Raw genomic sequence first — 25772 nt, 5'->3', positions numbered from 1 at the left:
ATCATCCCATTTCCATCATCCCATCAAATCTTTTGCCCATGGAATTGTAGGGCTTTCTGGCATAAGGCTAATCAGAGATGCTAGGAGAACACAAGCCACCTGCAAGAGACACCATGACTATGCATTGCTATCTTGTCAAGTGTTCAGTGACTAACGAGCAGTTAGCTGTCTGTTTGGAGGTGGGCAGTAGCAGTCCTACCTAAACAATGATTGCAGGACCAAAGCAACTATTCCATCTGGAAGCCTCTGCCAAAGAGCAGTGCCTTGTAAATGCATGGACCAAGCTCCATGTAGCTGTCTTAAAGATTTCAGAAATTCGGACAGTCTTTAAACAGGCAGCAGAGGCTGCGTGAGCGCTAATGTGGCTAGGTGGACCTAACCTGATTAACTCTTTTATTAACATGTCTTTATACACTTGGAGACTCTCTCAGATAAACTCTGGGGGGATATTGCCTAACCCTCTCTGCAAGGGCCAAAAAAACCAGTCCAGGGGCATTCCTGAATGATTTTGTCCTGTCAATGTAGGAAGACCATCCTTTACTATAACGTCAAGCATGCAAAATTTAGCTTCCTTTGACAATGAGTGAGGTTTGGGGAAGAACACTTGGAAATAAATCAGTTGGTTCACATGAAATTCTGAAAGAACTTGGGTTGAGGTTTGAGAGTGATCCTGTACTTATGAAACACTGTACACAAGGGTCCCTGCCATGAGGCCTGAATCTCCTCTGCCTGTCGAGTTGATGTAACGGCCACTAAAAAAGGCAGTCTTCCTAGATAAGTGGTGAAGAGAACAAATTGCTAAGGACTCAAAGTGGGATTTCATCAGTTGTGCTAATAACAGAGATCCCCAACCTGGGGACGGACAAACAAATAAGGCCCTTGAGAAACCTTACTGCTGCAGTATGGAAAAAAACAATATGGCCCGGGATAGGAAGGTGAGGAGTCAAGAGTCCAAAAATAGGAAACCAACCTCGTTTCCTTTTAGGGATGGCAAAATAGTTGGAATAAAAAAACCCTGCTCCTGAATTCTGAGGGCACCTCTTGCATTGATCCAAGTGGTAGAAGGAAGTCCACCTCTTGTTTTAATAGTATCACAGGAGAAGGAGCCCTGAAAAAGGATGGGGAAAGGGGGTAGGGCCAGAAAGCAACTGGACAGAATACCCCTTGTTAATTTCTAGGATCCACTGAACCAAGCTGATCGGAGTCCAGGCTTCCCCAAAGAAGGAAGTTGCCAAAGGTAGGGATGGGTAGAGATCCTCTGGAGGTTCTGCCAGGCTCTTGACCTGCCGACTGGTGGACAACAGACTGCCGCAGCAGGGGAAAAGGCAGAGGATCATCGCTGGAACCTCTGCTTCTTTATCAGCAGCTCAGATGTCCTTTGAAGGCTGGTAATAGGAGGGGCCAGAAGAATGCTGCCTGAAAGAAATCTGTGGTTTCACTGCTTCCTTCTTGTGGGTGGAACGCAGAGGCCCAGGGAGGGTAGTGTCACCCTGGAGTCCTTTAAGGAATAGAATCGGTCTTTGAACTAAAGCACTTGTTGCCCTTAAAGGGAGGATCCTCAGTTGCTGTTTGGACCGCTCCAGGCTGGAGTCAGGATGATCGTCTCATGGTGTCTGCTGGACATATCCAGTGCAGCCTATAAGGATGTGCAGACATGCTGTTTAGCTCCTCTGTGTATTCCTGGAGGTAGCATGTCCGCAAACAGACAGCTGGTTCCAACTGAAATAACGGTATTAGACAGAAGCATTTGGAGCATGTGGAGGCTGGTAGATGAAAATTTTGCATCTGAACAGGTCCAGTCTCTCCGGGTCTTTCTCCCTGGGTGAGAATTTGGAAGGCCCCTATTGCTTCAATATCTCTTAGACCGCAGCTACTACAAGCAAACCTGGTACTGGATGGGAACAAAGGTATTCAAAATCCCTTGGAAGCGACTGAGCGTGGATGTAACCAGAATGGATGCTGGTGTGTGCCACAGGTTTTTTCGCAGGTTCCAACAGTTCCTCCTTTATAGGCATGGAGAGCCTACCAGGCCTGGATGGGTGCAAGACGTCCAGCAGTCTGGGAACCTGCACCATTTCCAGAGGTATATCTAAAGTCTCTGCCATGCGCTTGTGGCAGCCCTAGAATGCCTTGAAGTCATCAGCTGAAGATGATGCTGAGAAGAGAATGAGGAGAGTGCAGCGGGAACAAGTTGTTCTGCCCTTTGTAGATGTCGTTTCTCAACACTTTCCTCCTCCTCCTGCCTTTCCAGAATCTGGGGCTAGCTGATGTGGCTGTGTTGATTTATATAGTCTCTTTGGGGAGGGGGATCTACACTGCAAAACTCTAACCCTATTAGCAAGAAAACAGACTTTCTCCCATTTCTTAAATAACTGCTCTACAGAGCCAAGGTGAGAGAGAGTGGCATTTGTACAACAGATAATTTTGAGGGAGAGGGTAATATTCTTGGGGCAGACACCATGTCATCTATGTGTTTGTACAATGCCCATGCAATGGGACCCCGATTCCAACTAGCGTCTTTAAGCACTGCTATAGCAGTAATGCCCAATAATAAGGGAGAGTATGTTGCACACACAATCAGAGCCTGTTCCAAAGCATTCTAATCAGAATGTCAGATGTAGTTGTTTAAATTATGATCTAAAGTACTGCACGCAGAAAGAACATTCACCCCACTAGCCGTATTTGACCCAGTGGTGCAACATTTCAGAAGCAGCACGTAACAGATTACAAGGATAAGTTTACTGATGAAGGGTGGGGGAGAAAGGTGAACTAGCAAGCTTTCAGGGATCATTTAAATTGAAATACAGTCTGAAAATACTCGGCAGTAAATAGAGTTACATTATTAAATGGAGGTTTTGAACACACGAGCAATTAAACCAGTGCATGAAGGCCATATTCTCACATTTCCTATCACCTGGGAAAGTAACAGGAATACACATGCTTTACCTTTGACTTGGATTCTGTTTTTGGCGTCCCATCTGCCTTATTGTTCATTTTAGTTGCAGGCGTTAGTTTGACATCCCCAAGGCCCATCATCTCAGGACTTGCTGCCATCCCTAGAAGATTAAACAGAATCTTCAAACACTGCATTTCAATTCAGTATCATGAAATCCAATGCCCTCCTTTGGGTTAGCATTGGCTTACCTGCCGAGTTGTTGGCCATATTCCCACTCATAGGATATGGAGCACCCTGGGGGTTTATCATGCCAGCCATACTGTTAATTCCTTGTCCATAAGGAGCTCCAGTTCCCATCATCCCCCCTTGGTTCATGTTGGGATAGCCAGGAGGCCTGAAAAAAGGAGAAGGAGAGAGCAGAAGTACATTTTCAATATCAAGCATTAAGATTTGTATTCTGCTAGAGTGGGTTTTGCTAACAGAGACTTTCCTGCAGTTGAAACATGAAATGGAAGTGACTGGTTCCATGAGAATACTTTTCCACCAAAACTGACCTAGAATAAAGTCTACAAGAGCACATACGTGACTTTGAAGCCAGAATGCTTGTCTACACTGCGCCACAACATGGACACTACAGGGGTGTGAACTTCAGAGTACGCTGAAGTGCTGCACTCTAACTGCTCCGTGTGGACATTGCTGGGGTGAACGAGTAGTCCTCTTTCAAATGGGACTATTAACGCAAACTAAATTCCTTTTAATTGGCACCAGGAGCGTCCACACAGGGCAGTTCAGGTACATCTATACAGTAATAAAAGATACATAGCAAGGCTGCAGCTGGCCTGGGCTGGTGGGGCTAAAAATCACTGTCTATATGTTTGGGCTCAGGCTGGAGCCCGAGCTCTAGGATCCTTTCCCCTCACAGAGTTCCAGAGCTCAGGCTCCAATTCGAGCCTGAACATATACAACATAACAATTTTTCAGCCCCAGAGCCCGAGTACCGTGAGCCCAAGTCAGCTGACCTGGGTCAGCCACGAGTATTTTATCCCTGTGCCCTCAGAGCACAACACATCCCCAGAGCCAGCACTGTGGCAGTGTAGACAAAGTCTTAGTCTCACTGAAAGTCAATGGGACTTCAGCTCCAAAATACCTCAACCAATTTTGCAAACGGAACTTCAACGCTTTTGAAAGTTTTGCCCCCAATCTTGCTCTGTTGCAGGTGTTAAGTTACCTGCCAAAGGAGATGGAACTCTCAGGTCTGGAATGTCACCGTAAACGTTGCTGCTCCTGCTGTCCAAGCAGGAAGTACATTGCTCCAGTCTACTGTAGCCACTGCTCTTTCTCCTTTTTGCTATATCAGATATACCCAAAAGCACCACACCCTAATACCAACTCAAACTCACATTCCAATAGAAGGGGCATCTCTATCTTTACATCTGTGGTTGGGACTATTAATCCAACAGCCTTACAATCAGGTGATAGGCCTTGTCAAACTGAAATGGGAGACCGGAATACTTGTTCAGATCTCATTGATACGCAAGACAAACCAGAAAACTTCTACTCTGCAGAGGCGACTCAACTTGTGCGTGAATTCATTGCTCTCATGACTACCCTGGTTGACTTCTGTATGCAACCTCCACCTGATTTTACAGCCATCCTACTCTTTCCTGCAGACTCCAATAATGAATTCCAGATATCTCCCCTCAGGTCTGCTGCTCATCAAGACCCACAACAGGAAAAGGTGAACTGCACCAGACACAACTTAAGTCTAAACTCCTCGACTCAAAAAACAGACAAATACAGTTGGAATAATGGCCTGCTAGATTTATTAGCTCTTCCAGGCACACTGTATCTTGTTCTCGCCTGTGCAACAGCTCCAGAAACCAAAACTGCACGGATCTCAAAGAACAACGGATTTTCTTTGTACACACAAAGAAGCCACAGAACATTGCTAATTGCACAGTGATTCAAATACGTCTCCCCTCCTAACTTCTCCAGACTGATTAAAGACCTGCTCTTCTGCAGGCATTTTAAGGAAACCTGTATTCAGGGTTTCCCAACTTTGATTTGTTTCAAAACACATGCTAGTCTGACATCATAGGACGTGCTATATGAAAGGGTTGAAAGCAAGAACAGCGACACAGGGCAGCCTCATTTCTTACCTGTTCTGGATGGAGTTGGCAGCAGCATGCATGGCGGCAGCAGCTGCTTCTTGTGCTTTCCGGTTCATGCCACCCGGTGGTGGGCACATCCCTGTCCCCACCTGGGGAGGCATATTTGCCATGTTGGGTCCATAGGGCCTGTTCCCTATGGCTGCATGGCTCATCCTTCCTGGGGGAAGCCCAGTATAGGGTTGCACACCAGTCTGACCATGAATCTGGCTCCCTGCTCCCATTGGGTTTATACTTCCCCCCATTCCTGGGCTGGGGTAGTTGGCATTAGGCATAGCATTATAGTTTGGCTGCCTGGGATAACCTCCTGCAGAGAGAAGGGTGGAGGGAGTGGGAGAAAAAGCACATTCAACTACTTGATTTGTGACTCATTAGAACTCTTCAAATCTGCAGCTGTTTTAAAATCACTAATAAAAACATAGGGACATGGGTGAATTTTAGCACCTCAACTCAGTCAATTTACCTGGTTATAATCCACATAAAATAGGTCTAAACACACAATCAAGTAACAACATCAATTCAAAGGCAGTAGGAACCTCCCCTGAGCACATCACAGAACACAATGAGCCAAACGGCCCAGGACGAGATGGCGAGGTCACAGGTAAAGTGCCATAAGATGTACAGCTCCTGTCAAGCTCTGCCCCGCTGAAGTTAACTGAATTAGCAGCAGTTTGGGGGCACAATCATCTGAAGATTTTTCAAACCAGGAGAGGAATTCTGTAGCAGAAGTACTTTAATCCTTAAAGCCCTCTGTCTTACCCTTGCTCCTGAGTGACACACACAAAGCACACTCCCTTTCATGACAGGCAAGGGTTTCAGATGTTGCTGCATGAGCTGCACATTTTAAACCAGTCCAAATAAATGCAATTTGATGAAGGCAAAAAAAAAAAAAAAAAAAAAAAAAAAAAGAGTACAGGGAATATGGGCCGTTTTTCCTGCCCACATGTTTACTTAGTGGAGCTCTATCAGTTTCCCATTCTATCCGATTGGTTCACGGCCTTACCTTGAGGACCATACTGACCCCCCTGCGGCCCATAGCTTCCCAGTGAATTCTGCTGATAAGGTCCCATCCCAGCATGCATCTGTCCTCCAGAAGACTGACGTGGAGATAAGGCGGAGCCAGGCTGAGGGGAGCTGTACTGGGGCATCTGAGGATTCCTCTGCATGTAACCTGATCAATGAGACATTCAAATGAGATAGTTATTCATTCCAATTGTTGGAATTACTGCACACACAAACATTTTAATGACACAACCCAGACAAAGTTGTTGTTTGTTTGTTTGTTTAGCAACAGCCATTAAAATAAAAAAAAAAGTCAACTGTATGTGCCAAAAGATTCCACACCTATTGCCTACTCTAACTCGGGGAAAACTGTAGCATGTCATGGCACCTGTAATGAGCTAGCCAATGTTGCATTTTTAGTGGGGAACATTGTACTACATATGCCTGCAGCCATAAAGAGAGAGGCTCCTACTCATGTATCCATCTTCCAGTGAATCTGTTCCCTTTTATGGAGCACAGAGCCACAACTGTTGTGAACATCCCACATTTTGAAGTTTAAGGTTTTCGTTCTTGAAAATGCAGCAGTCAGAGAAATTTGTTTTAAAAACCTGCAGGAAACATCTTAAATCGAAGCAAAATCTCTAGGACAAGCAACGGGCAACCTTACTGCAATGTGCTCTGAACGCTAATTGAGTTGAAAGAGCTGGTCCAGCTTTACAAACAGTATCTTAGCCCACAATCTCCACCTCATATGGAAGGGGCTGGTTTCAAAGCTTGCAGAAGTCCAGGAGATCTTTATTATGTATATATCCTGCTTTACATTTAGAAGTCTACTGTTAAAACTTAGAACTCTTAACACCACACACACATGCTCATACTCCTACCTCGATCTTGGACTATGCTTGACTGATTCATGGAAGGATGCATGATACTGTCCGAATGGCCACTAGGTGGTCGGGGTGGCATCTGATTGCCTGCACCATGGATAGAAAAGCATTAGCCACAAGAAGCACATACACAAGAAAATGCAGAATACCTAGAAATGGCTGATAGAGACTTAGGCTCATAGCATTAAACAATAGAGCAGCAACAAAATTCAAGGGGAGGTGGCGGGAGGGGGAGTTAAGCCAACCGAAGGAAGTGTGGGAGGAGAAGACACAGGTAAATTAGTCTTTTCCATATAAAACAATTAACATTATGTTACAAGTTTGCAAGCCAACAGACCACAGCTACTCTGCGAGATACCTTAGTTCATACATTTAAAAATCTCCTCCAAATTGTAGCCTTATTTTTAAGGCAATTAAATGATCCTGAGACCCACAGCGTCAGAAAGCGGGGCTGCTCTTGGTAAACCTCTCTTTAAAACTGCCAAATTTTAATTCACTGAGCCCAGGCTCTTCAGCTGCACAGCGCAGTCACACCAGCAGATCCAGAGATACACAGAATACCTTTACCTGGTACGGCAGCAGGTGAGAGTGGACCAGAACGCGACTGGGCAACACTAGCAGGAGAGCCAACGGGGGAAGGGGAGGGCCCTCTGATTCCTGGGAGGTGAGGCGAGGTATGCGGAGAGAAAGGAGACTGAGCTGGGTTACTCTGCTCTCCTTGACTGCTTGAAATCCCTGACGTGCTTACTCCAGGACTCAGGGCTCCTTCTGTACCCATGGGTAGATCATCTATGGAACCAGACAGATCCTGTAGTGCACAGAAAAGCGGATCAGACAAAAAAAAAAGGTTACGAGGCAGAGCAATTGTTCTCCCGCACATCACCAGGAAAGAGAAGCGTCTGTTACAGAATTCACTGAATTCTGCTCCTAGGCAAACTACAAACAAATAGAAAATCAATCAAGCCAGCTCATGTTATTGTCAATGATGAAGGCTGTAGCTCACACCTAGTTAACTGATAAATGCATCTTAATCTGTCCTCCCCCACACACATCCAGAAGTTCCCCAGCTGTGGTCTGTGGAGTGCTGACTGGTGGTCCAGAAAGCTAGTTGGTCACATGGGTGCCAATTCTCAAACGTGTCTCAGCTGCTAGGTTGCATTAAAAGAGGATAAAAGTAAGTTCCTACATAAGCAAGTGATGTAGTTGCCACAGGCATGTATATGATTGCAAACAGGAGAAGAGGTTGTCTATGTGATGACTAGGTGAAGGGAAGTGGTCCATGACAGAAGAGTGGCTCACCCTTTGAAAGAGTTTGAGAACTCCTGCCTAACCTCAGTCCACTCTGAGGCCTCAGGTAGGCTGGGCAGCTTCTTTCTTGAGAAAAAAGAAAAACTAAAATACAGATTTAAAAGAAAACCATGAAACATTTCCCACTTCCCTTTCTTCACCGAAATCAGAAATTAACCATTTCTTTCTGCAGCATTAAGTTTCAGGCATTATTGAAGGCAAGAACAGAGAAGGTCTCCCCTACTGCACACGTCCACCTTGAACCAGGAGACAGCAGTCTTCTCTGAACTAGTTTCAATGCCCTAAATTGGCACAAGAGTTGCTGGAAAATTGCAGCCGGTGAACAATCGGTAAATTGTCTGGATACTGCATGTGCAGGTGGGTAGGGGAACCTCAACTCATGGCTATTATTCAAGTACCTTGGTACTTACAATAACCCACGTGCGAAGACAGTCCCTGCCATTAAGAGATTAAGCTCTATGATTAAAAAAAACAACCAACCACCACCACACACGACCTAACATACTGGGAAAAGTTGGAGGAGATAATATATGGCGACGTGCTCCCCATCTCTCTCTCTCACACACACATACTAATGGTGGACAGGTGGGTGGGGAATGAGTAACTCCCTCTTTGTGGAAACCCAAGGAATAGTGTAATAAGGGTTCTGACCCTACCAGAAATCTTATTTTCCTTATTTCTAAAATACAAACCTTAGGTTTAAAATTAAAGGATTCAGATTTTTTATTCTTTACATAAGAACCGTTGCTTCCTGAATTTGTTCATATAAAGTGAAGCTCCGTAACAGTTTAATGAACAAAAATTGTACAGGTTTTTCCTCGATCTGGTTCTTATTTCTTATCCTGCATGAAACTAATTTTAAGTAGGGTTTTGGGTTTTTTTGGAATGATAGTTTAAATATTTTTTATAGGAAATGCAGAAGTAGAGAGTCTTAGGATGTACTTGGATGAGGAGAGAAAGGTTTGGAAAACCAGTTTTAGGAGGACATTTCAAACAGAAGAGGAAGCATGAAGAAAGGCACAGAAGTGGGAAAAGGAAATTAACAGTGCTTTGCAGCTGGCATCATTGAAAGAGCAGAAGATGATGCTGATGATTTAGGAATGGGCCACATTTTAGCCTACATTTCACATTTACTTTGAAACAAGGACAGACATCAAGTTAGCTTTGCTCTGTACCTACCTCTGGCCTAAACTCGTGCACATTATCCTTTGCATCTGTTAGGAGGAGCCATGTGACCATAATATCCTAATCTGATTTACAACGATTGTGCTAAAAACATTTTCGCATCTTTTCATAGACATCTTTATTTGGAAGACAGCTAGTTTTATAGTATTTGTGTAATAGCAGGTGTACAGCATGGACAATCTGCCTTTCCGTGATTAGGGACAACAGAATACCAAGGTAATTGGTCTTGTGGTTAAAGCACTGGACTGGCAGTTGTAAGGTCTGGATTCAACCCCCTGTTCTACTACAGACATCCTGTGAAATCTTGGGGCAGGTCACAGTCTCTCTCTCAGTTCCCCTCATTTGTGAGGTGTGGATGTAATTGTATCCACACTTCACAGGGGGTGTTGTAAAGATACATTCTACAGTAATGGACGGTGGGAAGTCACGTAAATAGGGGCAGGGACAAAGGGGAGCTCACAGGAGCTAGGAGGAATGGGCACGGCAGCCCTAGACCAAAGGAGACAAGAAGTTGGAAAGCAATTTGGGAAACTAAAAAAAATGGCAACTCTGATACCTGTCCAAAATTGTCAGCGATGGATGTGGAGGAGTCAATCAGGTAACCAAGTGGGGGACATATGAATAAGGCCAAACCACGTTTTAAAAACATAATTCAGAAAAGTCAGGACACAATTGCTAAACATGGCTTAGACAGTTTAGTCCCATCCTCATTGGCTAGGCTAATACCACTCTCCACAGTTCAGATAACTTAGCAGGACTTCAGGACTGAGGCCCTGCCTGCACTGGGGTGGGTAAGGGTTATCATAGGCAAACAAGAGGCCTTGTCACTCTAAAGCACCTGCTTGTCAGCATGTTCCCATCCTCAGGCTGAATACACAGCACTTCACTGAACATTCAGGGAAAGGGAGACCTGAATGCACAAGACAAGAGTGAAGCGATTCCTGTCTATGCTAGAAAATGGTTAGGGTACGTCACGGTTGGAGACTGGGTAGGCAAAGAAATCACTGTGTCTAAAACGGGTGTGTATAAGTGGGAGGGGCATATGAACAGAGTCCCATTCTCTTGCAGCACTGCCCTCTCTTGCACCATTGCAATTTCCACTGATTTTAATGGCAGAATTTGGACCCATTTTTCAAAACACCCCACACCTCCAGCAAGTGTTAACTGGCACATTTAAGATGGAAATGCCAATCCAATCCTTTGCTGGCATGACCTCAGGCCCGCTATTCTCAACTTTTTATTACCACTTCCATTTGTATTAAGACGATGTCTTGCAAGGCAGTCTCAGTAGTAGGTCTGCTTTTCTTTTTATTTCAATCAAAGATATGATAGTTCAGAAAAATCCTAAAAACAAAGTTTACAAGATCCGACGACTTTCCCGTCTCTCTGCTGATCAGTCTCAGTATGGTTGATGGCAAAGCTCCCAGTCTAAACAAAATACAACTCGTCTCTCCAAGAAGGCCTGAAGACAGTACCTTACATACAGCCATTATTGGTTCTTAGTCACTCACATTCAGGAGTATTAACCTCAAATCCAAGAAAAATCTTCTCATCTTACTTTGGGGCTTCAGGACAAATTTCTCGTTATGTAGGAATTACATTTCTTCTTCAATCTATGAGTTCAGACAAGTCGCTCACATTATCCTAACCCATTTGTGTTTGGGGTCACATTAGAGACATGTATCACAACCCCATGTCATTAAGTGGGAATGTTACAACTGCAGCTTCAGTATTAACCCCAAATTTAGTATGCCCAAACAGCCAGTTAGGTCTTAATCTGTTAATACTTTGGACTTGTCTAGCACCTTCCATCAAAGAACTGAAAAGCATTTTATAAATATTGCTTCGCAACACTCCCATAACAAAAAGGAGTTAATTTCAGTTTTATAGAACAGGCATAAAGGTGATATGCAAAAGGAAAAAAGATTGCGGGAAAAAAAAGCCACACACACACCATGTATAACGGTCTGAAAGGTTTCTTTAACCAAAAGATGTCTGCCTTTTTGTAATCTTAGAAAAAATATCTAATCTTGACTTCTCTGGCTTTGATAGATGTTTCCTTAACTGGAGAGACTATGTTAAATCTGTAACCAAATCTTTTCTCCCAAATGCTTGTGAGGTGTTTTGATTAAATAGGTAAATTTAAGAAACAAATTAAGTGTCTAAAAATCCCTTTTCTACTGCATGGCTTGGGTTTTACTTCCTTAGTGTTGTAATGTTACAATCTTACTAGTTTCTCCACAGTTGTCAGAGTCTTCCAGGAAAAGACAAGAAGATAAGATCTGAATTCTTAACGTGAAACGTAAGTGGAAGTTCGATAAAGAATCACAATTAAAATACAACCACAAACACAGAAGGGGCAAGCTCTCTTCCTCCCACTTTACAACTTCCATTTAAGTGACTTAAACAACATTATACTGGAAAATTGTGGAACAGCCAGGAAAAGAATGCAACCTTATTTATAGATACTTTGAGGAGAAAACCCAATACACCACATAACATATTATCTGATTTTGTTCCTTTATTTCAAGCCAAAAAAAAAAAAAATGTAAGACACCGTTAAGGAGACTACAGAGGTGTATCAATTAGTTCTGCTAAAAGACTTTATTTGAATGTAGTTATAACAAGCTGCATGCTTGAAAGCAAGGAAATCCAGAGTTAAGTACGCGAACATCCTTAACTCTGATCTAACACCACTACAATGGGGTGAATCCACATGATGAAGGCTTGCATTTCTCTTAAGTACTTTAAAATACTTTTAGGCTGAAATTGTCCAAGTTGTTGAGGGGGTCTGGATGCTCGATTCCCATTACAATTAAAGGGGAATTGAGAGTCCAGATCACCACAGGCAATGGAAAAACCCCACTCGTAAACTATGTCAGCGTTGTTTTAGAGAATGAAGTATAGTACTCTGCGGATGTTACACAGTAGAGGTCAGGTCATAGTAGATATCTACTCAGACTTCTGCTGGAAAAGTACATCTATAAATAAGAGAGAGAATGAATACTGGAAACGATTGTAAATGATGCGTGTTTGGGGACTGTACACTGAGGGAGAAATGTGACAACAGCAGGAGTGTGGCAGGGACACACCTCTGATCTTTGGCACCTCTGATCTTTGGCAGGTAAAAGGCAGGGTGCTATATCTGTCTTCTTCCAAAAAGAGTTTGAGGAGATCGGTGGTTGCTATGTGATGAGACTGATGTTTGTACGTTATCAGTGGGCAGAGTAAAGGCTACAACAGTAGGGCATGTGGCTTATACTGGAAATATATAGATAGGTACATGGTGTGAGGAAGTGAAGCACTGAGATACTGAAAGGAGGAAACATTAAAGGTGTTTGAACCTCAACTCTAGTTAATTTAACGATTAAATATTTGAAGTCTATGTCCTAGACTCATCTACACACAAAGGCTTAGCTAACCTGCTGCATGTCCTATGTGGATATATTTTAACTGGTTTACATACATTTAGCTTAATTTGGGAATTTATTAACTTAAATATGCTTACCTGTGTTAAATTGGACGTAAGGCCACTTTACACTGGACGGTGGCATAAAAGGGCCTAACATAGAAAAATCAGGTCCTGGACATTCATCTTATACAAGTCGGCAGAAGCAGCAGTGGCCTTACATAAGAACAGCCAGACTGGGTCAGACCAAAGGTCCATCTAGCCCAGTATCCAGCCTTCTGACAATGGCCAATGCAGATGCCCCAGAGGGAACAAACAGAACAGGTCATCATCACGTGATCCATTCCCTGTTGCCTATTCCCAGCTTCTGGCAAACAGAAGCTAGGGACACCATCCCTGCCCAATGGCTATTAGCCAGGCTGATGGACCTATGAACTTTTCTTTTTTTGAACCCTGTTATAGTCTTGGCCTTCACAACATCCTCTGGCAGGGAGTTCCACAGGTTGACTGTGTGTTGTGTGAAGAAATACTCCCTTCTGTTTGTTTTAAACCTGCTGCCTATTCATTTCATTGGGTGACCCCCTAGTTTGTGTGTTCCGAGAAGGCATGAATAATACTTCCTTACTAACTTTCTCCACACCAGTCATGATTTTACAGACCTCTATCATATGCGTAAGTTAAAGAAATTAAGGAACACTGACATGTAAGCCCACTGTACTTTTCTGACAGACTATTTAATAGGTGTGTAAAGCTTGTATGTTAAAACACCATGTATATTATAGAACAATATAATAGGAAATAGGACAATAGCATCCTAATGAAAATACTGTGCCAGTTGCATCTAACCTCCCTTAGGCTGAATGATTTAGCCACTGAAGTTTATAAACTCCAGCAATGCAGCCATCTGCCAATGGAGAGAAACTCCATCACATACACGGTCTTTTTTTAAGGTTAGGATTTCAAAGCTGTTGTGTGGTATTTATAAAATTTCACAGGAATTTGACTTCCACGGGGGAGAAGTAACGAAATGGTAAAACTAGGACCATAAATCTTAACTATGGCCAAGACTCATCCAGTTTCCATCTGACCAGATTAGTTTCTCAGACTGGCTATCATTCAAATAACTAGAGTATCTTTTAATCAGGCCCGAACACCTGGAAAACTTTAAAATGCAATTTACTGAAGTGCAACACAAAGAAAAACGCAATAAAGCTTCCCCTCCACAGTCTGCTTCTGGGACAGGTTTTAGCACGAAGTCCCTGATCCAAAGCTCACTGCAGATAACAGAGACCCATTGACTTCAATGGGCTTTGGATCAGGCACAAACTTTATTTGCCCTCTGTAAGGCTTTCACAGACAGACTTAGAACTACGTAACAGCACCACTAACAGGGCTCTCCCTCTTCTCTCCTCCTCTGAGCCCAGCCAGTCACAACGAGAGACAGGAGGTGAGGATCAACAACAGTAACTCTGCCAACTTGAAGGAAACGTCAGGGTCTGGAGAATTTCCTCACGTGTTTCCAATGTGTTTTTTATGCAGTTTATTGCTCATCTGCCATGCAGATCAAAAACGCTGGAGGGATTCCAACTATTTCACACAGAATCTCACACTCCAGGCTGGCTGCAGCCCCAAAGCCATAGTTTCTTCACTTGAAATACTGCCCAGTGTTATTTTGGGATGTGACCTGATAGCGGAAGCCCACAGGGACTCTGAAATGATAAGTGTTCCAGCTGCAATTGGTTGCCCAATCCTAGATCATGCCAGCACGGGTTTGTCAGCTCTGCTGACAAACAGGGACTCGGGCAGCTAAAACCTTTTCACACCACAACAAAACCATGCCTGAAATCACACAATTCAACACCCAAAGGAGGAGGGGCAGGGGGACTTGTCTTTCTCAGGGTGGGAGCTGCAAGTCCTAGCATGACCAATAAGAGGAAGCTGCTTATGGTAGTTTGTGCTCAAAATAAAGGGTTTTGTTTTATATGAAAAGGGAATCACCATCTCTCACTATCAGACACTAGCTCATTTTTTAAGCAAATATCAGGATGGATCAACAAAAAATACGTAAGCTTAGGACAGTAATTCTCCAGAGTCTGGGCTAGTCTGCCAGAGTACCATAGAAGGTCCAAAGTAAAGGGACCGACCAAAGTCAACAAATTGCACCACATGGGAATTACATCTGTCTAATACCGCCCCACACAGTCCCCAGGGTAAGGGCATAGAAAAAATGGGTTGAAAAGGGAAGGGGCATAGCCAGGATGCACCGTGCTCTAGCTACTACGGACTCTTGCATCACAAGCTTTAGTTAGAGCACCAGGTGCTGCTCTACCTTATAATGGGAGATGGACAGGCCCACGCCTGTCCAAGATTCCCAAAAGTGCAAAAGTTGACAAAATCACTCTTACCCATTCATCCATGGTGGAGCCGCTACACCTTCCCCCTATTTGTTCTAGATATGCTTTAGACTTGAAGATTATGTTGCAAAACCCAACCAATAGTGAAAGTTGTAAAGCTTTTTACGCAATTATAAATAAAGCCTGATTTTTGACTCCATCTAATTTTTTAAAGAGGAAAATTTTGTCTGGCTTTTCCCCTGGTTTGTTCTCCAGACAGAAGAGTGTATTTTGGGGCAAGTTTTACATTAATGAAATAAAGTATTTAAGATACAGAACTTGGACCAAAAAAAAAAAAAAAAAAACCACAACAGAACAAAACCATACCCAAAACACACCCCAAACACACACAATTCCAAAAGTCTTCTTTAGTATGGTCAGCTCAAAAACAACCCGTTTAGAAATTCCACTTGGTCCTCAACTTTTTTTGGGTTCTATTATATAAGCTAAACAACGTTATGCACGGAGCTTTTAAGGTCTGCAGGCAATGCCTGCAGAGTCACAAGGTTTATAGTCCCAGACCTGGAGAATAAGGGTTCAACACAGAAGTCTACATGGTACTTACAGACTGTTTGATGTGCTCTACGTTGAGCACTACAGACACTTCACCTTCTAAGGACTGTGTGATGCCCGCAATCCTTGTTGGCACCATTAAGTCAATAACTAGGGTTCAAGCCAATTACAAACTGGAGAAACATGGTAGAGCTTACCGCTTCCACACAGACACTAGTAAATTCCACAGGCAAAACCAAAAGGGGCTTCTAAAGTCTGAGAAAGGACTAATGAGGGAATTATTAGAACATCCTATTCTTATTCCCTGGCTCTTCTGAAAATGGACAAGCATCCTTACCACTTCTCGTCAATTGAAACGCCTGCTTTATGTTAAAGTTTCTTCATTTTTCTGCAACTTCCTTTCCAAGCACTCAAGAACTACAAATGTCTTCAATACCATAGTCTCCTGTTCTCACCCCCACCAAACAACTACTTAATCTATTTCATATTCAAATATGCTTCACAGACCCAACCTCCTCCAGTCCACTATACCACAGAAAGCTACAGAGTTGCCCAGCAAACTATGATCTCCCCACTACTTACGAGCTTTAGACCCATTCCTTCCTCTCTATTGCAGACTGCTGTATCTTCCATTTTACATTCCACATGCCACCCCATTTACCACCCCACTACGGTCTGGAGACCTCATTGTACCCCATTAACACTACATTCAAGGGTGAACTCCATATATGAGATACTCTGCAAAGCAGACCTGATGTCCCCATGTCCCTAAGTGCTGGGTATCTCATGACACAACACCATACCATAACATACTATTGTAATTCATTTACAAAAAACAGTTCACTTTTGGGGGTGGGTCTAATTACTTGGAAGACAGGTTAGTGTTGAGGGGCAGAATTAAGGATGGGGTACACATTTTAATTTTGATTTCCTTACCTGAATACTTTATATACAAGTTAGAGTTCTATTAACTTTTTTAGAAGTTATGTATCAATTAAGTCCAAGTGTTTGTTGAATTATAGTGGAGAGAATTTTCTCATCTTTTTGATTTTTCATTCACAGCAAATGAACTGGCTGAATTACTGCATCTGTAGCCAGTCAGAGAGAGGAACATTCCCTGTTCATCTTAGCGTTGTGTGAACTTCACTTTCTACAGTAGCTGCAATCACTTAAATGCTCTCATTTAAGCAGCGCAGGCCAGATGCTCAGCTGCCATCGAGGTACACTTGCTCTGCCAGAATAGCATAAAAAGACTGTAAAACACCCTAAATAGATAGCTAAAGATTCTCCTCTCTCCCCCAGAGCAAACCTAACATATAACAGTGACCAGAAATACTTACAGAATTGCGGTTTATTAGACTAGGTAAAAGGAACTGGTAGGTCTCAGTCCACTTTCTAGTGGACACATGTCCACCAATAAAACTTTGTTCTTTGCAGGCTGAGAAGACTAGACAAGAGAACTGGAGAGGCCATGAGACTCAACTACCCTTTGGGAGTGAAAGGCAGTAGTGTCAGGTTAGGGTTCAGGCAAACTGGCAAGGGCACGCATAGACCTGTACTGCCTCTGCCCAGACTGTACCCATTGTGTGTATTAAAGTTTAACTGTACTATTAACACAACTGTCTCATGCATCTGATGCAGTGAGCTGTAGCTCACGAAAGCTTATGCTCAAATAAATTTGTTGGTCTCTAAGGTGCCACAAGTCCTCCTTTTCTTTTCACGGATACAGACTAACATGGCTGCTACTCTGACAACTGTCTCAAGCACTCAATTCACTGCAAACCGATTCATGACATTTCTGTCCTAAAAAAAGCAGGCAAGTTCTAGGACATGGACTGCACAGGAAAGCACTACACAGACCTGAAAGCGCTGTGAGGGGGGTGGAAAAAAAGAAAAAGAAATTATTCAAATACCAAAAACCACAAAACACAGATTTCCAGCAACCCCAATTCTAACCTAAAAGCATACAAACTTGCCACAGAGTGGACCAGGCCATTAAACTACCTCCACTCTCTGACAACAGGCTATTGTGTGGATGATAATGGGCCATTCTTCATGGCACCAGAAGCACCTTCTAGATGCTCATCATTCCTAAGCCAAAACATGGGGGAGAGGAAAGGGGGTGCAAAATCTCATATTCATAGGCTTGGCTCTAAGTCTAGAATGTTTTTGGAGGCCCAGTGTACATTGACCGCAGCTGGCCCAGGTCAGCTGACTTGGGCTCGCAGGATTAAAGAATTGTAGTGCAGATGTTTGGGCTCAGGCTGGAGCTCTGAGACCCCCCCCCCCCGCCAGGCTCCAGAGCCTAGGCTCCTGCCCAAAATGCCTACACTGCAATTTTTAGCCCCACGAGCCCAAGTCAAATGACCTGGGCTCGGAGACTCAATGCTGTGTATTTTTTAATTGAAGTGTAGACGTACCCCAAGACTAAACTGAGAGCTCCTGCTGATAAAGATGGTTACTATCCATCCCACAACCATCCTTTTTGGGTGGGGGCAGAGGGAGGAATCTTAAAGAAGTGAAATTTATAGTTAGCCAATAGCTCTGGGAAGTGGGACTAGACGAGAGTTATTTATATGTATACACATGCTAGGAAGGAGTGCTTATCAGTATTCTCCAGTCACCTTTAAACAGAAATTTCTAACAAAATTAATACCCCAAAATAAATGAAGTACAGCTGCACACTTCAGTACAGGGTTATGTCCCCTCCACCACAAACTGCTTTCTTCCATTACATTAGTTATGCTCCCAAAATGTGTTTTTTCCATTCATTAAACTAGAAAAAAAATACTTCACTTTTTCAGAACCGTAACAACCTTGGGGAGGAAGGTGACTTTCCAAGCATTCCCTGTTTCTCATACTGGGAGGAAGAAATCAGCACCACCATAGCCCGGTTCTATGCAGTGCGCCATGAGCAGATATTAGTGCACCTGGTTCATAGCCACCCCCTTTCCCCTGCATCCCTTTTCAAAAAAGTTTTAACCATCAGCAACCAGAAGAGAGATTTAAATAGAACTGACAAATCAGATTTCCACCCTCCCAAATGTGTCACTGCGAGCTCAACTGGGAGTGAGATCTATTGATTTGAACAAGGACCAAGAGAGAGCACCTACAAACTAGACAGTTTCCAGGTTCCTCCCTGGAGGGCACACAGCATCTTTTGGGGAAGAAAGAGCGGTAAGATCGTGGTTGCAAACTAAAGGATGCATAAAATACTCTGAGTCCCACCACGTGGCAGTTACTCCATCCAACCAGTCTTTAAAATTGTGTCACTCATTCCCCAGCCCAAAAGGGAAGAAAAACTAAAGGCTAAAAAGGTAACTAAACAAAACTCCTCGGTATTCAGTCTCCCTTTTTGTTCTATGGACAAGCCATTTTTCCTTCTCTTCCTCCACAAGGAGGTTTGAGCTTCTCCAGAGTATCAGCGCTGCCAAGCAACTGTTCCAGGACAGGGACTAGAATATGGCAGAGAAATCTTTGTACCGTTTCCGTCTCTGAAAAGCTCACTCTTCCAGGATGGCTTCAGACAAACTAGTAGAAGCTGCTGGCTCTAGCTGCAGCGCAGGGAAGGAGCGTTTGGAAAGGAGGCTGCCAGGAGGAGGGGCTCAGCGTCGCACAAGAAATTTTTTCTCAATTGCAAAAATAAGGTGCTGTTCTAATCCTCCTCAGCAAATCTAGGTGGGTCTGGCTGCTTTGGTGGAGATTGGGTATAGAATCCAGGGGGAGGGAGAGAGAGAAAGGTGCTGCTGGCTTTACTCCTTTCCTGCAACGGGAGACCTTGCAAAACGCCCAGCACTGCTACTGCAGCAGCCATTGATTTTTCAGAGGTCGATACTCCACTCCCACAGATCTGCTCAGCAGGAGCTTCAAATCACATCTACTGCTTCTACTCTACACCACCCCTTCTTCTACTGCTTCTGCTCTACACCACCCCTTCTTCTCTACGTTCCCCCCCCATAAAATTACACACACACACACCCCCCAAACACTGAGCAGCCAAGCAAACCCCATGTTCTCCCCCTCCTCTCAAAAAGAGAAATTCAAAGCTACAGTGGCAGTAGAAAGTAAGAGGAAGGAATAACGTGATTCATTCACGGAACAAGATGTCGCTGACGGAAAAACCCACCATCTAGGAGGCCAGCATTCTCTCCCTCCTCGGGGAATGCTGGGTGCTGATCTCTTCCGCAAGTTCCTGGGAAATACAACAGCAAAACTAGCTTACATTTAACCCTTTGAGGACCCCTCTTAGTTTCTACAAAGCACTCTAGCATTTAATTAGCATTAATGTAAGATGGGAAATGTTCAAAGCAGTGGTGGAAAATGCTCCTATTTTGGCTTTTCCTGGCTTGCCAAGGTAGTTAGATTTATATTCTGATTAATATTCGTTATTTAACTGTTTCATCACAAAGGTTGCCCCAGCAAACGGATGGCAGCACAAATGAAGGGACCTGGACTCAACTCCCAAGCCAAACTTTTTGATCCCCAAACAGGTCAGAGCAGAAGAGGCTGTGGAAAGAGCACAGGTGACTCCTGGATGTGGTTACTTGAATAGTCACTCTTGCCACTAATCTTTCTGCTAGAGGATGCTCCCAGCAACATTTTCATGTTCTGGAGGGAGACATATCTAGACCACTTTAGTCAAGAACACTGGTCCAACTTGTGGCCTTGGGAAGGAAAATGTAAAAGAGTGGTACAACTCTCAAATGATTGACCACAACCTTGTGTTTTAGGTTTGTTTGTTTTCAAATGCACCTCATCCTCTATCTACGAAAGATGCAGTGTCTCATCCGAGGTCAAGACTCTGCCCTTATATAGAAAGTTAACCCCTTCGCTCTATCCCTAAGGATATGAGTTCCCAGCCCTGCTTCCTCATCATCTGCAAGGCATTCTTCATCTGTGATGTGTTCAGTTCAGACTCCAGAAGCATTTAGTCATCTCCGCATGTGATTACACCACCATGCCAACCACACATGGGTTTGGGTAGGCAAAGAAATGCAGCAAAGTCAGGAATTCAAAAAACTGTAGGAGATGTACAAGGCTCTAGGCCCACACATTGAATTTTGAGAAGGATTGTACCAAAAACTGAGCGAGCACAGCACAATACCCCTGAAAGTAAGATTTGAGTAAGGAAGTTCATGGGGGATGGGAAAGGGATTTGGAATTTAAAAAAAACAAAAACAAAACCAGCATCAAACGTTTGTAAGCCAGACATACCTTGCATTTCCCTCCTCTGAACCAGGCCACTGAAACAACCGTCCCCATTTCCTTGCTGGCTGTCACTTCCATGCAATTAACTCTGTAGTAGCCCTTCTGGGGCTTTCTAAAGGCACAGAGTTGTGTGTTCACAATGAAGGCACTTTCGCTCTGAGAAATCAGTCCAGCAGCACATCCCTATATTATGCTGTTGATCTGGATGGGCTAGGCCAGCTGGGAAACTGAGGTATTTAATCTAGGAAATTCTCCTTCCCCATCAGTTTACAGGAGTGAACGTGGGCAAGGGGGGGAAAAAAGTGAGTATAACCATGGCAACCGAGCCCATTCCATGCATTGCCCATTGCCGATTACTAGCTCCAGAAGTTGCCAGAACAGTCAATTACCAGAGACGTCTTTCTTGCCATTTCAGGAAACTCAACAGCCTCTTTAAGAGGTTTCTTCCTTCCTGGATAAAGGCCCGATTAAAAATAATAAAAATCAATCACTCAACTCCTCCTCTGCTCCTCACTGGGAGCTTGTCTGAAGTCACACTGCAAATCCTACATCAGTAAGAACGTGGACAGCCCTAGCAAAGCAGCCGGTGCCTCCAGAAGGGGGCAGAGCAGACAGTCTGCTAAGGAAGCTGACCCTTGATCCTACCCTACTCTACACACAACACATACACCCACTCCCATGAGAACCACATGGGGGCAATTTTCTCCCAGGACGCTTGTGACTTGCATGCATTAGTTCCCAGGAGAAGTCAGTCCTGAATGCCATGGGTGTATTTACATGATGATGCTTGCCTGTCAATTGAGAGCTCAGGTGAGATGGTACTAAAGCCTGTACAATCACCAGCCAAAAAGTTACCCACCTCCATTTATCCCCTAACCGTCCTGTGCAGAGAGGAGAAGAATGAGCACATGTTCTCCTTGCCCCTCCCACCTTTCTTCAACCCTCCAGTGAGAGGTTAGTGTCTTTTGCCGAGACTCGTCCTCCCAACACATCAGACTGCCAGAGGGAGACTTCTGCAGACTGAGCCAGTGGCAAAAGGGAACAGGTCTCCTCACTTTGCAACAGACCTCCCTGGAGAAGCTTTCAAACTAAACAGGCCATCTTTCAAAGACTAGACTCTAGAGCTCCTTCTAGGGTGCAAAATAACGGCCACACGTTTTCATTGGCTGTATCTGACTGAAAGGGGGGGGGGGGAAGAGAGGAAAAAAAAAACACTATTGTTAGGAATCCAAGATCAGAATGGGTCATCCTACAGCAATTTCCTGATTAAACACTGACCTGCCTATTTACTGTAGCCAGGCTTAAAAGCATATTGTAAAGAGTAAGAAACAAGACTGTCTTTCAGACAAACTCTGTCATTCCTCAAAGGAGGTAGAAAACTAACAAATATAAAACAAGCTAATTGAAATTGTTCCTATGAAAACAAAAGGCTCCAGCAGTTAGGGGAATCTGTGTAACATATACAGGCAGGAAGCAGAGCTGAGCCACCAACGACCAGAATAGAAACAGGAAACGGGCCCTGGATCGAGCATAGAGAAATCTGCTGCAAGCACAAGCTCCAGCACGAAGCAGAGGGAAAGCAAACTGCATCAGTGGCTCAGAGCAGCATGATTTACAAGGTGGAAGCGGATTGGCTACCCCGGCAGAGAGAAACCGAACACGCAGGGTTCAGCGCTGTTCAGAACAGCCATGGCTGATACAGCAGTGGGGGTGGGGAATTTCCTTCTAAACACCGGGTTAGACTAGCTTAGTCCAAAACTGGAGGGAGGGGTGGGAGGAGAGAAATTGCCACATGGACAAATAGCAAAGCAACCTGGAGAAGCAGGTCACACACAGAAAACAGGTCACAAGAGTGACTAAAAGATCATGCAGTGCTGCTGTAGCACTCGGTCGCAGGATATTAGAGAGACAAGGTGGGTGAGGTAATCTCTTTTATTGGACCAACTCCTGTTGGTGAGAGAGGCAAGCTTTCGAGCTACAAAAGAGATCTTCGAAAGGTACCTTTCCTGGATCAGAGTACCTTTCCCAGTCATGAGGAAGGGGTCCATGTAGCTTGGTCTCTCTCACACCAACAGAAGTTGATCCAGTAAAAGATATTCACCCACCTTTTCTTTAGACTATGTACTAGAGGTGCTAGTGGCATTCAACACCTTTCTCAAGCCCATAAAGAGCTATTAAACAAAACCCCCGCAAAAACCCCAAAGCTCAGAGAAGCTCAGCGCTCCAGAGAAATAGCACGAAAGTGTTACCAGCCACAAGATCATAGCAGAGAAAAAAAAAATCCTAGAAGAATTAACGAGGAAACTTTGTCAAAAGTTGATACAGGGAGATTCATTCAACTCCCATTGTCAAAACAGGCTTTGTAGGAACCTTCGTGAAGCACCAGACATAGGATTTCAGGAATTGCACACTTTGGGACAAGTTACAGGAGTGTTTCCCATCTAAACATTTCTGTGGTGCCCAGTCACGATAGCATAAAAGTGCCAAATGGCTCTGACATTTATACATTGCTGGTCCTCTTCAATGGCTTGTAGTCAGAAATAGGAGCCAAAAGTCCAGAAACAAACAAGTTTACAAAAAATGTTCAGCAGGAAGCCTCAACAGGGAAGGAAGCTGACTGAGTTCACTATTAGATTTAAACTCTGAATGTCTATTTCTTCCTCCAAGTTACCAGTCTGGCTCTGCACTTGGTCTTCAGCACCTAACATTCAAATAAAGACATTTGTGGCTTTTTTCCCCCAGCAGCAACTTCCTCAAGTCAGCTTTTAGCCATAATTTAGTTTGCTGTTCTGATTATTTCCAGTCAGGGGGATTGTGCAGAAGATGATGACATTTTACTCACAGACACAGCTGACTGAACTCACAAATTATTCTACCTTTCAGTACTTACAAATATAAAAAGGGGGAGGGAGAAGAGAGAAAGAAACAGACTGGAAAGTGGAAATAATGGTAAATTTAGTTAATCCCACCAGCACTTCCTGACACGCCCCAGATGCCAAGAAATAAACGGATGCTAAGTATTTGGGGTAGCAAGGAGGTAGAGAAGAGCCAAATAATTCCCAGACTGCCACACCACACACAACAGGAGAGCAGGGCCGCTTTTCACCCCTTCCCCAAAACTATTATCCAGTTTGAACGAAAATGATCGAGACTGCAAAAGTACGAAGCCATAGCGAAGGTGAAAAGTGAGATTTGGTTTTTGAATTCTCATTTGTCCTCAAAAAGGTGAAAGACCTTTTACCCCAAACATCCAATGGCAAGTGAGTGATCAGTATATGCAGCTACTAAACTGCAGGATCAAAGAAGATCAGCTTTAAAATACCCTGAAATCTAAGCCAGAGTGTCCCAATACCACAGCTAGGGCTCTGCACTTGGAAAAGTAATAAATTACTAGGTATGTCGACAATTGTCCCTTGATGTTCTCCAGATTAGGTCTCAGTGCTTTTAGGAGCTCTCATTAAGGTCCTTCAGGACAACCAGTAAGCCAGGGACGGCTGCAGCGCACAGTTGAACTTAGTTTTTACAAAAACTCTTCCGAGCCAGTCCTGAACCAGGACTCCAGTAAATTATTTAAACCTATTCTATACTTGTAGTTCCCCTCCTCCTGCACTCAAAACCAAGCCATGGACTCTCAACCCTGGTGACTCGATACCCTATTTATTCCTCTTAGGGCAGAGCTGCCAGGACCAGAAGTCACCTTTTACAGTAAAGTCAAACAGCTCATCAGATGCTGAAATTGCAGACTGGCACCAGCGCTCACGGTTGCTCTGAAGTTTTCCCCCTCCCCCTCAATTTTATGTCAACATTTCTGCTTGGGTGAAGATTATCTCACCTTCACAAACTGAAGAGGCGATCAAAATGCGTTCCTACCTGAAGATTAGTTTTCCACCATTTTCATTTTGACAGGGAAGCCACCCTATACCTGTTTATGGGGTGCAATACTTTATGCCCAACCTGAAATATTACCACGGTTCCTCATAAAAGGAAGAAAGTCGGAGTCCCTTCAGCAAACCAACCTGAAACCACCACCAAACTTGTTTGGCTTCACCAGGTTAACCACAACATTCAGCTCTCCTGCCCTCATGGACAAGTACAGGGCTGGTTTGCAGAAACAAGAAAAAGCCAAGTTTAAATAGGAGCAAGTTTCTATTGGCACAGAAAACCTAGCAGCAATTTAGGGCTACAAGGATTAGAGTGCAGTGTGCACTTATTGGAACAAGGCGAGAGACAAAATGCAGTCTAGCAAAAGAATAAATGCAAACATTAGTCATTACTGGTGGACGATACAGGCTAGACTGTCAACTAGAGTAAAAAAAAAATCAGTATAGCTTTATCAATGGAGCAGCACCCGCTGAGGATCTGGCCCTACATCCCAATTCCATATTCTGATGCCTCCTACAAAACTACAAGTAAAGCGTCTCCGAGTTCCCTACCAGGCCACCAACATATCCGTTCTTCTGACACAGGAACGCCTTGGTTTCTACATCTTTCTTCAAGCTCCTAACACTTCCATCTTCTAACCACATAATTCTCTAAGGTTCCAAGAGAACTGCCTAAAATCAAGTGTCGGTAAGCAAGAAAAGCAACTTGAGACAAAGGAGGAGGAAACAGACTAACAAAAAAAAAAAAAAAAAAAAAAAAAAAAAGACACTGATTTAAGTATTCAGGACCTTCTGCAAAAAAAATTCCTAGCCTAGACTTTAACACACAGCCCTTTGGATAATGATGCTCAGTCATATATCAGATGAAGCAGAAACATTAAACCAACCACCATACTACATAGATATTGAGAACACCAATCAA

At 43.8% G+C, this 25772-nt stretch overlaps 1 protein-coding gene across 1 annotated transcript in view; it reads right to left on the bottom strand.

Moving 5' to 3' along the window:
• Positions 1-25772, bottom strand: part of ARID1A (AT-rich interaction domain 1A) — a 77966-nt gene that overhangs the window by 18995 nt on the left and 33199 nt on the right. The window contains exons 5-10 of the mRNA XM_077837720.1: positions 7521-7761; positions 6951-7040; positions 6068-6235; positions 5056-5371; positions 3145-3290; positions 2947-3056 (exon numbers count right to left, since the gene is read on the bottom strand). Of these exons, the coding sequence (XP_077693846.1) occupies positions 2947-3056; positions 3145-3290; positions 5056-5371; positions 6068-6235; positions 6951-7040; positions 7521-7761 (1071 nt within the window). The remainder of the gene's footprint in view (positions 1-2946; positions 3057-3144; positions 3291-5055; positions 5372-6067; positions 6236-6950; positions 7041-7520; positions 7762-25772) is intronic.

Source organism: Eretmochelys imbricata, chromosome 19, assembly GCF_965152235.1.
Source record: "Eretmochelys imbricata isolate rEreImb1 chromosome 19, rEreImb1.hap1, whole genome shotgun sequence".
Lineage (NCBI taxonomy): Eukaryota > Metazoa > Chordata > Testudines > Cheloniidae > Eretmochelys > Eretmochelys imbricata.
The sequence above is the reverse complement of the archived record's forward strand: the minus strand, read 5'-3'. Positions and strand labels throughout refer to the sequence as shown.